The sequence below is a fragment of the Ochotona princeps genome, chromosome 10, assembly GCF_030435755.1.
Source record: "Ochotona princeps isolate mOchPri1 chromosome 10, mOchPri1.hap1, whole genome shotgun sequence".
Lineage (NCBI taxonomy): Eukaryota > Metazoa > Chordata > Mammalia > Lagomorpha > Ochotonidae > Ochotona > Ochotona princeps.
The window spans coordinates 69,072,607-69,088,180 of record NC_080841.1 but is presented as its reverse complement, the minus strand read 5'-3'; the positions used below and the strand labels follow the sequence as shown (position 1 = coordinate 69,088,180).

Genomic DNA, 15,574 nt, shown 5'->3' with positions numbered 1-15,574 from the left:
TGTTTTCAAAAGCCTGCTAATAAATTATGTTGACATAACCTTGGATTGTTTATCTCAAATGAAAAGCAAGATTGACATGTGTCTTCAATGTCTCACCCATCTGCATCCTTTTCTTTTTTCTTCTCCACTTTTGCACCTTTTTTTGTTGGATCATCTGCAGACGTTCCTCTCTGTGCATTTTTATACAATCCAGAAAAGAGATGGTTAGGGACACAATACATTTTAGGGAAATATCGTATATATTGCTGAGATTTCCATTTTACACTGAGATTTACTATGCTATGTTTTAAGCAACATTCTATAAATAGAAGCAAAAATGCATCCTGCAGCTAGACTATTTATAGCAGAGCTTTGCTGTCTACAAGTTACAAGTTGACATAGATTAAAACAGGAAAATTCCTCTGGTAAGTTACAGTTGGTTCTGCCATAATGTGACATTATGCCTTCATGAGAATGACTTCGTTATGCAAAAACATGTGATAAAACCTGCAGAATGTATGAAAAATGGGTTAGGCCCATATCATGTAAAAACATTGCCAATGCCACGTTTTTGCAAATAGAAACCTAATCAAAACAGTAGCACCCTATAATTTAATACAGTCAACTGTATAAAAGTTGTAATCTATTCTCATAGTATGAGAAAATGTAGCACTTTGTCTTGGAAGCTTGTCTGTGCAAGTGAGCACTGAACAGAGTACAACTTGTAACATGCTGTGTAATCAAAGCAGGGGTATCTGAAATTAGATAAAAATTGTAACACCAGACAAGGGCTGGTGTGGTACCTGATTCATATGATGTCGTGTTGAACCAAGCTGCTTTTTTGGTTTAACTTAATATTATTTTTGGGGGGTAGCTGAAACTGTGCATTAACACATGTAGGATTCATATTACGCTCAAAGTATTTGATGCTGTTGGAAAAATTTGCATTTGAAGACAAATCTTAAAGCAAAACTGTTCAGATGTTCTAACGCAATTCTGAACCTACTAAGTCCACATTATATAATTAAGTTGAAAAATTAACAATTAGATGAGAGAAAATTTTAGATGAACATAATAATAGGGACCTATTAAGGAATGAGGTGGGTTTTTTTTCCTGCTTTAGTCTGCAATATCCAATGGATAGCAGATTTACCAAAAGGCCATCTTCTCACTAGTTAAACATAAAATGGAACAATTCCTCAAAAAGTTTGAGAAATGTATTAATATTGGGAAAGTAGCTTTAGAATTGGGCAGTGAGCACAGGCTGGAAGCCTAATAAAATGGTGAGCTGGGGAAAAAAGGAAATAGTTAATATGATATAAAGAGAGAGAAAGGAAAAGCGAGCCGCAGAAAACAAGAGGATATTCTCTGAAAATATAAAATCAGAAACAAATTAGAAATGACCATCTTAATGGCTTATCATTTCTATTCAATATTATGCTAGCGGTCTTTGTGCAGCAAGGTGAGAAAAATAGAAAGGGTGGAAAATTGCAAATTGTGGCAAGGTAGAGAAATGGGATTCTACCAGACTCAGGAACTTCTCAATAGAGTGAACAAACACCTGACAGAATAGAGGGAAAGATTTGCAAACTACTTATGCAACCAGGGATAATTATTCACAATATACTACAGCCACGGGTTTTCAGGTTTTAGATGCCTAATAAAAATTTGCATCCCATCTTTGCTTTCCCAGGCCACAAGCAGGAAGCTGGATGGGAAGTGGAGCTGCCGGGATCAGAACCGGCACCCATATGGGATCCCGGGGCGTTCAAGGCGAGGACTTTAGCCGCTAGGCCACGCCGCCGGGCCCTAGAAGTGTCTTTTGAAGTGTTTAGACTTTATGTGTTTTTATAGCTTCCCTTTGGTTTTAACAGCTAATATGGTCATTTAGAATATTTATTTTAGATCTCAGCCAGGATTAATATTAAAAACATTTTATAAGACATTTAAATATCTCTTTGATTCCTTTCCTAAAATAATAAGCCCCATTTAGGTACTCTAATACATTGTTAGGCACTAACATTTTACCCACCTCTGTCCCCTTCAGCTGGTATAGTTCATTTTCCAGCATCATCTTCTCCTCTGATAACAATTCAAAATCATCCTGCATCTGTTGGCATTTCTAAAAATATCATAGTTTTGGTAATAATGAAGAGCAAACATCTCAGTTTGGAAAGGTTGTTTGGCTACCTAAGTATTAAGGCAAAAAAAGCTTCAATTCATGAAGACAATGGATTAATGGTATTATTGAGGCAAAAGAGGTTAAAAATAGGAGAAGCAATTAATCTGTTAAAAATCTATTAAAAAGATCTATTAAAAAGATCATAGGATATAATGATTAGTAGTTTCAAAGTGAAATGATTCTAATAATGAAGTCTAATAAAATAAATAGAACTGGGAAGCTGAGTTTTTCAGCTGAAATCTTCTGAAGTGAGTACAGGGATCTTTACTTAGGATTATGTGTCCTGACAACTTCTAGAGTGTATGAAGAACACAAAGAACAAGTTTAAACAGAGAGCATGTGACTTACAGTCTGCAAGGAATCTCGATCTTTTATGGCTCTGAAAACCAGAAATATGTGTCATGTATTAATATTCTAGATTGATATTTGTATCTGTGTAAGACATCTAGACATTTTCTTTGTAAAGATTTTAAAGATGAGACAAGTAAGATACCAAGTTGTCACTCAAAGATTTTATTTCTAGCCTTCGGATTTCAGATGTCCAATCTACACTTCTAGTGGTTTTTGGTGACTCTGAGGATTTTCTACAAACAAGATCATGTCTTCTGCAAACAAAGTTTTACTCCATCCTTCCCAGTCTATGCACTTGCCTTCTTTTCTTCGGTAACTTCCCTGGCAAGAACCTCAGTGACATGATGAAGAGAAGTGGTATGAATATTCTCACCTTAGGAAGAATTCAGTCTCTCACCATTCAGTATGATGTTACCTCTGGGTTCTTTGTAGATTGCCTCTGAGGTATTAGAGTGAATTTCTTCCATTTCCTGTCTTGTGAGTATCTTTTATCATGAAGAAATATTGCGTATTGTCAATAGTTTTTCTGAGACCAACGGGGTTATAATGCTTTTTCTCTCCTTTACTCAATCAACATTATGTATATTGTTAATTGATACTTGTGTTCTAAACCTAACTTGTCTTTCTGAGATGAATCTCTGTTCATATGCCGCGAGCTGATGAAATCTATCGCAGAAATGAGTCAGAGACAGACTCTTAGAAGCTCAGGAGTCTTTAAACACTGGCTAGTGCCACCCTAAGGACTGTCCCATACAGCTGTAATTGGAAGAGCGGAGCAGCCTTAATCAGCTGTGTTCAGGAATTCTTAAGCAATGATCATCCCATCAACTAAAAGCATTGGTACAGGATATGAATAATTCAATTAAACAAACTTACATCAGTACACAATTACAGTTATTCAAGCAACTGCAGTGGTGTGAAACACAGATGGCCCAACAGTTTAAGCATCATGCACTCTAGTGAGTAAGATGTCTAGTAGCAAACAACTAAACCAGGCAAACAGATTCTTACAATTCCATGTACAGAAACCAATTTGGAGCAATCAGTTTACCATGTGCACTGTGAAAAAAGAGCAAGATCTCATCCTGGAATGAGATACCTTTCTAGTGTTAAGTACTCTCACTCCCCTTTTGGGACCTTCTGATAATCCAGGATTATGGACATGCCCTAGAAATGTTTCAGGAGATCTGGTCTTACTGTTACCATTTTGTTTTATTGTCTGGGATGTTACATATGTAATTTAATCTTTTTTGTACGTTTCTGGATGCAGTGGGTTAGAATTTTGTTGACTCATTTGTTCATACTTATAACAGTTATCGGCTTGTATTTTTATTTGGGATATTATGTATTAATGCAATCAATATAATATCTGTCTCATAACATGGGTTGAGACACATTAACTCATCTTGTATTCTTCTGAACAGCTTATGAATAATTAATTCAATCTTACTTCAAGGGGTTGGCGCTACGGCTCAATAGGCTAATCTTCCATTTTCAATTGCCAGCATCCCATATGGGTGCCAGTTCAAGATCCAGCTGCCTGCTTGTGGCCTGGGAAAGCAGTGGTTCAGGTCCTTGGGTCCCTGTACCCGTGTGGGAGACCTGGAAGAGACTCCTGGATCTTCGGATCAGCTTTGGATCAGCTCAGCTCTGGCCATTGTGGCCATTTGGGAAGTGAATCAATGGAAGGAAGATTTTTCTCTCTGTGTCTCTCCTTTTCTCTGTAAATCTGCCTTACAAATAAAAAAATAATAATAAATCTTTCAGGCCTGGCGCAATAGTGTAGCAGTTAAAATCCTTGCCTTGAATGCGCCAGGATCCCATATGGGTGCCGTTCTATTCCTGGCGGCCCTGCTTCCCATCCAGCTCCCTGCTTGTGGCCTGGGAAAGCAGTCAAGGACGGTCCAAAGCTTTGGGACCCTATACCCGCATGGGAGACCTTGAGGAAGCTCCTGGCTCCTGGTTTCCGATCAGCTCAGCTCCAGCCATTGCGGCCGCTTGGGGAGTGAAGCATCGGATGGAAGATCCTCTCTCTCTCTCCTCTTCTCTGTATATCTGTCTTCCCAATAAAAAAATAAATCTTTAAAAAAATAATAATAAATCTTAAAAAATCTATAAAGGTTACTTTAAAAGATTCATGGAAAATAGACATCTTTTAATTATAATTTTCCATGAATTTTTTCAAGTCCTTCATGTTGATTTTTCTTTAAACATATAACAATTCACAGATTATTGAATCATACTGCTCACCAGAAAAAAGAGATTCTAGTTCTGCTACTATTGTGATGATGTAGTAATTTTCCTTTTCTATGCTTCCTTGAGCTTATGTGTATTTCTGTCCCTGGAGTAAATAAAGGGGGATTTATTGCACTATGTAACATATACATTTTCGTTATTGTTAAGTAAACTGTACTGAATTATCCTTTAAAGGGGGAAATTTCTCTATTGTACTAGCATTGTAAGAGAATCCATCACACCACTTTCCTGTCAAGACTTGATAACGTATCATTTGTGTTATGCTGGCAAATAACAGTACTGTCCTCGTTTTGCTTTGCATTTCTCTGATCACATGTAAGGCTGAGCATCTATTAAACCACTTACTGCCCATTTTCTGTGCCATGGATTCTCTCTTTATGTGCTTTGCCTGCTTTTCTAGCATTTTTGCTTTTTAATGAAGTTACATTATTATCATCCTTTTCTATTGCATATGCACAAATATTTTCTCTTAGTCAGTTGCTTATCATCTGACTTTGCTTCAGTTTAAACAAGTTTGCACTTTTAATAGTATTAAATTCCCTCCCTATACTACAATTTCCTTAACATTTACATCTGTACTCAATACTTGGTTTTTTAAATTCTGAACTCGTCATTGATTTTTATCCAGATGGATGTCTTGGTTTTGCCAGTGCCATAACTGAGCACTGAAATTTTAATACTGATAGATTACCTGAATATTTGAAAGTCTAGGCAGCCTCTTACCCTGATTTCTGCCTCTATGTTTCACTCTTTTCTGCCCCCACCCCCAAGAAAAAAATCATTATGAAAGAATTCTTTGTAGACCAGCTCTCCCATCAGGATCACATGACTGTGATGATGGGGAACTTCAGGACTGGATACCAAATGGAAATTACGCATTCACAGGTCATTCTCCAATGCAGTCTCTAATAGGGATTGAGACTGAGTCCATAAGCAACAAAAGAACTTTTCAGTCTATACTTTTTTTTTGGCCACTTTTGCTGCCCATGAATCAACAGCAGGAGAATGTATGACAAGACCTTGAAGACAAGTCTAATGGCTCCTCTAAAAACCAGCATGATTACCCTATCTGGATGCTATAAAGTATAGGTTAATGGGGAGATTAGGACTGTGGTGATAAATGAGTTCAACCACCATATTGATGTGTGGTTAACATATTGAAAGTTCACCATATTTATTATATACATCTCAATAAATTGGAGTATAAGTATATGGTACATATCCAGAAGTGGAATTGTTGGATCATTTGACAATTCTGTTTTCACTTTTTCGAGGAACAGTTTCTCTATAGCAGAAATTTTATATTCTATTTATTTACCTTTAAAAATTTTAAACTATTTATAAAATTGATTTGAGCTCTAATTTTTTGACAGAAATCTTAAATTCTTATCTTTCTAATATTCCTATAACTAATGTGTATACATTTTCATAAATAGAAAAATGCATTTATCAAGCTTACTTCCCCAACATATGTGACTGCTTTTCAAGCATTTTCAACATCATCTCTAGTCGATGAGTCTCTAAATTAGCAGCATCTATTATTAAAAAAAGAAAATAGGAAACTATGAAGATATTATAAAGTGGAGGAAATCATACCTTATACTTACACTGCTATGGATGCAAAAATTACACAAGCATAAAGAAGAGATGGCAGTATCCCATGACTACTAAACAACAAAATCCTCAAGATGAAAATAGATATCAACTTGTTAAACACTGTATGTGCAAATCATCGCAGTGATTCTCATTCTCTTGATCCTTAAAATAACCCAACAAAGAAGATACTGCCACCATTTTCAAATCAAGAAATTTAAGCCCAGAGATTATATAACTTGATCCACACTACGAATTGGCAAAAAATACAGGAAAGGGGGTAGTGATGGCATTGTAGCACCATGGGTGAAGCTGCCACTTACAATGCCAGTATCCTACATGAGTAATGCTTCAAATCCTGGCCGGGCTGCTTCTAATCCAGCTCCTTGCTACTGTGCCTGGAGAGCAGTGAAAAATGGCCCTGACACCTGGGCCCTGCACCCACATGGGAGTCTCAGATAGAGTTCTGGGCTCCTGGTTTTGGCCTGGTCTAGCCTTGGCCATTGTGGCCATTTGAGAAATGGATTAGCAGATGGAAGTCAGAAGATAGCATTTTATACTTTATATATTTTTAATCAACAAGCAAAATTGTATACACCTATCAGGTAACAGCATAATGCCTTCAAGAACAAATAATGTGGAATGGTTATCTTTCTGTGGAATGTTTACATTTCTGTGTTAGCTAACCTAGAAATGTGTTATTTTACACAATTATCCTTTTTATGCTAGCCTATACAACACTTGACATCCACCTTTGACATCCACTCAAGAATATAAAGGGACTTCAGAGTTTTTAGAAAATGAAATTAAAAGATAAAAATAAAACTTTCCCAACAAGTAAATTCTACTTTTGTAAATGATGATGCCAGCCATAAGCCTATCCCCCGAAGACTTGTAGATCCTGAGAATTTTTAATAAAGGTTTATTTACTTACCTGAAAGGCAGAGTTACGGAGCGAGAAGGAGAGAGGGAGAAGGAGAAAAAGAAGGGGAAGGAAAGGGGAAGGGGGGAGAGAGAGAGGGAGAAAGAGAGAGAGAATCTTCCATTCACTGGTTGATTCCCTAGATAGCTGCAAAGGCAGGGGTTGGGTCAGGCCAAAACAAGGAGCTTCCTCCAAGTCTCCAACGTGAGTGCAAGGGCCCGGTACTTGGGCCATTTCCCATTGCTTTTCTGTTGCAGTTGTTGAAATAAATACTTTGGGATCTTGTAGAATTGCCATGGAAAAACTGGCTCTTATCTGCAGGTGATCTGGGCCCAAGTTTGAGCAACCATTAGGAAGAGAGTTATCTCCACTTTGAATGTGCAGTCAGAATTGTGCATACTGAATGGACTGATACGTCTCTGACGTTAGCTGTTCTCTCTGTCTTTTACTGTCAGTCCTTTGTGATTAGAATATGAGCAAGACTAATTCCTTTTTTGCAAATAGATGTGAATGGTCTGTTGCTGCATTGTCCCATCTCTACTTAAAATGAGTTATCCACGAATAAATGTTGATTTCTTTGGGGGCATTATCGTCCTAAAATTTTCATAAGCATTAATGGTTTCCACCATACAATCTGATACTTGTTTTTGTTTTGAGTTTAGCAGAATTTAGGCCTCTTTCACAGGAGCTCTTTCTTAAAAAAGATTTACGTATTTTTATTAGAAAGGTAATTATACAGAGACAAAGATATTTTATACACTGGTTCTCTCCCCAAGTGGCTGCAACAGCTGGAGATAAAACCATCAAAGCCAGAAGCTAGGAGCTTCTTCTGGATCTTCCACACATATGCAGGGTCCCAAGGCTTTGGGCCATCATCTACCGATTTCCTAGCCACAAGCAGGGAGGTAGAAGGGAAGTGGAGCAGCCAGGATTAGAACTGGCACCCATATGAGAACCCAGCACATGCAAGACCTTTAGCTGCTAGGCTACTGTGCCGGGCCTGCTGGAGTTATTTTCAAACAAGTATTATCTTCTTCATTGAAAGTAGATCCTATTCAAACATGTGTAGCAAGTTACCATTAGTTTATTTCAGTACATTAATAAAAAATTATATGTGGGGTCCGGCAGCATTGCCTAGCGGCTAAAGTCCTCACCCTGAACACGTCGGGATCCCATATGGGCACTGGTTCTAATCCCAGCAGCTCCACTTCCCATCCAGCTTCCTGCCTGTGGCCTGGGAAAGCAGTAGAGGACGGCCCAATGCATTGGGACACTGCACCCGCGTGGGAGACCCGGAAGAGGTTCCAGGTTCCCGGCTTCGGATCAGCACAGCACTGGCCATTGCAGTCACTTGGAGAGTGAATCATCGGATGGAAGATCTTCTTCTCTGTCTCTCCTCCTCTATGTATATATCTGACTTGCTGATAAAGATAAATAAATCTTTGAAAAAATTCTATGTAGTATTTTTAAATAAGCACTTTCTTGCCCTTTTTAAAAATCCTAAACTGTGGTACAAAAGGAAAAACTATGTGAGCATTAAAAATGCCTAGAAGAGGCAAATCAAGAGGGTGGTAACATGCTGTAACATTTGGCTCTCCACAGACACCAATTTGAACATTTATTCACATGCCATAACTCCTTATAAGAGTTAAAGAAGCTAAGTAAAGGATGATGGTACCTAGTCTTGGTACAATAAAAAGGAGACATATTTAAGAAGGCAGGAAAGAAATGTTTCCTACATCCCATTTCCCCAGTGGTAACACCGTGAGGGCACACACATAGAAAATCTGTTTAACCTCAAAATATTCAATTCTTGGCAAAAGTATGGTCATTCACCTCAACCTATAAACAAACGGTGAAAAATACCACACACACACACACACACGCACACACACACAAACTTCCAATAGGAAAGAAGTCTCCCATGTCACCCTTCTTCCAGCACAATAGAGAGGGAGATGCCCTGCCCTCTCCTTAGCAGAGAGAGGGGGAATTAGATACAGTCTTTCGACTTGAATACCAAAGAACCCATGTATCAATTACCTGACCACAAAAAACTCAAGTAATGGCTTGAAGCATGCTCAGTGAGTTACAAGAAAACAAAATTAGAAGTTTAAAGCAATTAGAATCACACATAAAAAGCAAATTCTGAAGCTAAAGAAAACAATGAGTAAAATGAAAACTGCAATACAGTATCGATGGCAAAATGGACCAAAGAATATGTAAAATTCAAGAAAAGTTATTTGAAAAAGTATGCAGAGAAGAAAATAGAAAAAAATATGAGAAGAAATGAAGGATTTATGGCAGCTTTAAGAGGGCTAATATTTGCATTATAGAAATTGAAGAGGGAGAAGCAAAGAGGGGAAAAACAGAAAGAATGGTCGAGATGCCCTGAATATGAGGAATGGTGCAAACACATTGACACATAAAGCTCTAAATGTCTAGATCAAAGAGCTAAAACGTTTAGACAAAAGAATGTTTTGCAAGACATAAACTGTCAAAAGTTAATATAGACAGATTCCATCTTGAAAGAGAAAAGTGGTTCCTCACATACAGTGAATCCACCAAACCTTATAGCAGATTTTTTCAGTGGAAACTTTGCAGCACAGGAAAGACAAGAAAAGATTTTTTTAAAGTTCTCAAAGAATAAACTTGCCAATCAAGAATACTTATCAGAGCTGTCCTACTTAAATAAAGCTGAAATGAGAGTTTTCCTTGACAAAGGCAGAGAAAATTCATCATCTTCAGACTGGCCTCACAAGAAGTACCTGTGGGAGTTTTTCAACCTGTAATAAAAGAACACTTAATAATAACCTGAACATGCAGGAAAACATAGAACTCAGTGGTAAAAGTAAAAATATAGTCAAATTGATTCCGCTCTGGCAAATGTAAAGCAATTACATTGTAAGATAAAAATCAAAAGGGAAAATTATTAACAATAATGATAACAATTTAAGGGATACACAGATACATAAATATTAAAAAATGTCAATTGTGACATCAGAACATAAAGTGCAGTGGCAGAAGAAAAGTTAGGATTTCTATAACCAATCCAAATGAAACTGGTGTCAGTTTAAAACACAGGATGGGGCCCGGCGGCGTGGCCTAGCGGCTAAAGTCCTCGCCTTGAACATGCCCCGGGATCCCATTTGGGCGCCGGTTCTAATCCCGGCAGCTCCACTTCCCATCCAGCTCCCTGCTTGTGGCCTGGGAAGGCAGTCGAGGACGGCCCAAAGCTTTGGGACACTGCACCCGTGTGGGAGAACCGGAAGAGGTTCCTGGTTCCCGGCATCAGTTTGGCCCGTACCGGCCCATTGTGGCTCACTTGGGGAGTGAAACATCGGATGGAAGATCTTCCTCTCTGTCTCTCCTCCTCTCTGTATATCTGACTTTGTAATAAATAAATCAATCTTTAAAAAAAAACACAGGATGATAAATTACCTGAAAACCTCCTGGTTACCTGTAAAAACAAAAATCTCTTCTAAAGGATGCTAAAGGTTAAGGAATCTGAGCACACTACCACAGCTAACCAACACATCATAAGAGAAGAAAGTACACAAGAAATAACATAGGAGTTACAAAACAACCAAGGAAAACATGAATAGAATGGCAGTAGTAAATTCCTACCTATCAGTAATTAACCTGAAAACAAATGGATCATATCTCTTACTAAAAAGACATATGAACATAGATTGAACAAAAAGGAAAAGACTATATTCTATTTGGACTCAAAACAGGTCTAAGGACAGTCACAGACTGAAAGCAAGAGGATGGAAATAGATACTCCAGGCAGATGGAAAGCAAAAAGGAGAAAGCATAATTATACTTTCATTACACAAGAGAAATTGAGGCGAAAAAGTCACAAAAGACAAAGAGTGTCTGCATATGTAAATTTGTCAATCCATTCTGAGACTATGACATTTCCAAATAAATATTTATCTAATACCATAGCACCTAAATATATAAAGCAAATGTTAACATATCTGAAAAGAGTGATAGCAAGATAATCATACCAAGACCCTTCAATACTCTACTGCTTTCAGTAATGACTAGATTATCCAGACAGAAAATTAATAAGGAAATCTTGGACTTGAACTACATTTTAGATCAAATGGACAAATACAGAATATTCTATCCAAAAGCAAAAAAAAAAAAAAAAAAGCAAAAAAGCAACAACAACAAAAAAACACAAAACACGTATTCCTTTCAGGAACACACAAAGCATCCTTCAGAATAGATAAGTGCATTACGTTACAACATAACCCTTAACACATTCAGAAGCCTGAAATCCTATCAGGTGTACTTTCTGACCACAATGGTATAAAACTAACAGTTAATGACAGGAGAAAAAAAACGGGAAAAAAAACTTTTCAAATGTATGGAAATTAAGCAACACATCCTTGAACAAACTATTGGTCAATAAAGAAATCAAAAGGGAAGATTTTAAGAATTTGCAAAACAAAAATGAAAACAAAGCAAAACTAACAGAATATTATAAAAGCATTATCAACAGGGTACAGTAAAAAAGAAAAAAAGATCTCAAATAAACAACCTACCATTAACTTCAAGAATGTAATAAGAGAATTAATCTCAAAGTTAGGATAGAGAAAGCCAAAGAAAGATCAAAACAAATATATGAACTGGAAACTAGAAAAGACCAAATAACTTCAAGTGTTTTAAAAAAAAAATGTTTTAGATTTGACAAAGCATTATCCAAACTAACTAGAACAAGAGAGAGAGAGAGAGAGAGAGTGAGAGAGAGAGAGAGAGAGCTGACTCAAGTATCTACCATCAGAAAAGAAGCGAAGAGACATCACAATTAATAACATGGCCCCAGTGCTTGGGCTTCCGAACCCATGTGAGAGATCCTCTGTTCAGCCTGGTCCAGGCCCAGCTGTTGCAGCCATTTGGAAAGTAAACCAGTGAATGGAATTTTTGTCTTCTCTTTCTCTGCCTTTCAAATAAATAAATCTTTTTAAAACAATCTCCTAGAAGTTATAAGCAATTGTAAGTCTCTGGGACATAAAACTCAACTGTAATTTCTTTTTTACATGCTAGAAACAAATGATTTGAACCAAAATCACAAAATCAATGCCATTTGCAATAAAATCAGAGGTTTCAACACTTAGCTATGACTGAAACAAAATATTTATTGGCTTTATTTGGAGAAAAAAATACAAAATTCTTGTTAAGAAAATCAAATGATATCTAAATAAATGGAAAGACATTCTATGTGAATAAAATAGAGCACTTAATGCTTTTAAAGTACCAGTTCTTGCCAATTCAGTCCATAAAAATCAATGTGATACTGTTACAGGTACAGCAAGATTTGTCTCCCCAGAACTTATACAGCATTTTAAGCTACGAAGTCATAACGTTCCAAGCTGACTGACTGAAGATGAAACATCAACTTGATCTAATGCTAGCACCTGAGACATGGAGCTAGTGGAAGGTCTTTGAGTCTTTGGGCACATGTCCTTGAAGGAGGGTTTGACTATTTTAGTCCAAATTCAGCCTCAGTGTTCTTTCTTTCTTCTTCTGGGCTCACGACGTAATGACTGCTGCTTCACCTGTCATAAGCCAACCCCCATGCCAGACTACAGATCCGCCTCATTCTGCCACCTCAAACTATAAGATGAAATAAACCTTTTCTCTCTCGAGGACTCATTAAGGAAAAACAAAATGTTAGAAAAAGATACTCAGCGATTGTAAAATAATTGTCTTCTCTGCTTCCCTTAATATGTAAAATTTCTATTGTGGAGGCTGGCATCATGGTGTAATGGCTAAGCCACTGCCTGCAACATGGGCGTCTCAGGGGGGCTAGGTTCAAGTCCTGGTTGCTCCACTTGCTATTCAGATCCCTGCTGACGTATTTGGGAAGGCAGTGGAAGATGGTGCAAGTACTTGAATCCCTGCACCCGTGTGTGAGACCTAGATGAAGCTCCTGGCTCCTGCTTCAGGTTGACTCAGCCTTGTTGTTTGGCCATTTGGAGAGTAAACCAGGAGATGGAAGATCTCTCTCTCTCTCTCTCTCTCTCTCTCTCTCTCTCTCTCTCTCTCTCCTTCTTCTTCTTCCTTCTGTAAATCTTTCAAATAAATAAATACTGAGAAAAAAATTTTCTTGTATTTGATCCTGTTGAAACTTGATTTTGTGGCTGGGAGATATTGACCTCTATTTGGGCACTGGTATTTCACCAGGAATCAGGTTTACACTTCAACCTTAATTACGAGACAAAAATCATATGAAATAGCAGTATTCGGAAATTAAAAAACAGTGATCACAATACAGAAGCAAAGCAAAGGAAAATGTTCCTAGGATGACTATGATGACCCCAGCTTACTGTCTGGAATTTCTAGGCCACGTTGTTCAAACACTACCTATTGAGTTGAGGAAACAAAGTTCAGTGCTTTCAGAGGCCACTGTAGTCAGAACTTGGAGAGTGCAAAGTGAGGATTTAGCCACTAGGTCATTGCCCTGGGCCCAATTTTATTTTATTTTTGATGATGTTTACATAATTGAGAAGGATGCATGCCCTTGTGGGCCACCAATTAGGGTGGGGAGGGCCAAGGAAGGAGAGAAAATGGATGAGACAATTGCTTCCAATCTGCGTTTTTCTTTCTGTATCTGGGGAAATTGGGGCTAGAAGGGGAAGGAGCTATTCCCACCAGATACATTCAGGAAACCTAATAAAGACTAAATGTATAACTATTATTACCCTGAATTTGCTGCTCTATAGATTCATAACTTCTCACTGATGTTGGTGATTCTGGACTGCTAGTGGATGGATTTCCTGTATCCCTGTAAAATTGGGAAATAAACCACACTTTAGTAAAGAATAATGGCTTAAATTACACTTAAGGAAGAACTGAAATGTAGGAGACTACACGTGTGAAATTTATAGCATAAAATTATTCCTTCACTTTTATTCTGATAGCAAGGTAAATTGAACACATAGGTATAAAAAGCATACAGTATAATCATATGCATTCTATGTTGTGAATATGATTAAATACATGACCCACATCAACAAAAATAAACTATATAGAAACACTTTCTTATTATCAATAAGTATCAGTGGTTACATGTACAAGTTTTGGAGGAAACCTATCAGATTCAAAACTTGTTTCATCTACTTTCTGATTCTATAAACTTGGGTGGTGTACTTAATTTCTCTGAGCTTCAGAGTCTTCACCTATTAAAACTGGAATATAAGGATAGTTTTCCCATAAAGTAGTTACTAGAAAAACACCTAGCACACTATTTCACCTGTCACACGTGATTGGTGTCTCCCCTAGTGTACAATGCCACCTCAGTTTGTTGAAAGCTTCAAGCTGATTAGTCCGGATTTGATGAAGACACTAATATATTATCTTACATCCAATGGTAATGATGTACCTCCTCCCATTTGTAAAAATTCAAATGATTCACACCTATGAGTTCACTCACAGAGATTCAGAAACCTGATGAAGACGATTTCTCAGTTCTTCCAGTTTCTGCTCGTGCCTTAGTGTTTGTGTAATGTTTGAACTAACTGTTGGATCAGGTGCTAAGAGTTCTTCCAGAGGAGTTTGATCTTTACTTATCTGAAATGATAGAATTAACTGGTACCAAGAGCTGCTCCCATACCTCAAACATCTTATTATTTCCTTCATCAAATCTAGGTAATTTTCATAACATTATTCTTAATCTGTGGCCGTGGGCAGTACTGATACTCTTGACAAAGAGCAATTCGTGAAAGAATTACGATTCGCTGATGACATTTACATGTCCGAACAGAAATTGAATCCTCTGTTGACTATTTTAATATGCTGGTGTTGTGAGCATGTTTAATAATATTAAAGACAACTAAAACCCCTCATAACAATTATTTTAAAGTAATTGCTTTCTAAGAATCCCCTTATGATGCTACATTGTGAGAAAACAGTATTTTTCTGTCAAAGGCGACTAGTCTCAACTCCCAGACATTCATTAAGCCAATCTAAAAAGTAATGGGCTGGGCATTGTGGCACAACGAGCTCAGCTGTCCCTGGTTTGGCACCGCTCACTGAAGTGACTGGGATAAAGCCTCAGCTCCACTTTGCCTCGCAGATTCCTGCTAATGTGCACCCTGGGAGGGAGCAGATAACACCTCAGGTCATTGGGTCTCTGCCATTCCCATGAGAGTCCTGGATGGAGTTCCTGCTTTCAGGATTCAGCCTGACGCAGGCTTGGCTATTATGGGCACCTGGGAAGTAAACTAGCTGTTGGGATATATCTCTATTCTTATTCTTTCCTTTGTTCCTGTAAGTGG

At 37.6% G+C, this 15,574-nt stretch overlaps 1 protein-coding gene across 9 annotated transcripts in view; it reads right to left on the bottom strand.

Annotated features, from left to right (window-relative positions):
* The window catches only part of CCDC7 (coiled-coil domain containing 7), a 127,016-nt gene that overhangs the window by 23,400 nt on the left and 88,042 nt on the right, over window positions 1–15,574 (bottom strand). For all 9 annotated transcript variants that reach the window (XM_058669584.1, XM_058669586.1, XM_058669581.1 and 6 more), the window contains 6 exons: window positions 14,731–14,867; window positions 14,000–14,082; window positions 6,228–6,303; window positions 2,510–2,540; window positions 2,012–2,101; window positions 97–170 (listed from right to left, as the gene is read on the bottom strand). In XM_058669584.1, coding sequence (XP_058525567.1) covers window positions 97–170; window positions 2,012–2,101; window positions 2,510–2,540; window positions 6,228–6,303; window positions 14,000–14,082; window positions 14,731–14,867 — 491 coding nt within the window. The remainder of the gene's footprint in view (window positions 1–96; window positions 171–2,011; window positions 2,102–2,509; window positions 2,541–6,227; window positions 6,304–13,999; window positions 14,083–14,730; window positions 14,868–15,574) is intronic.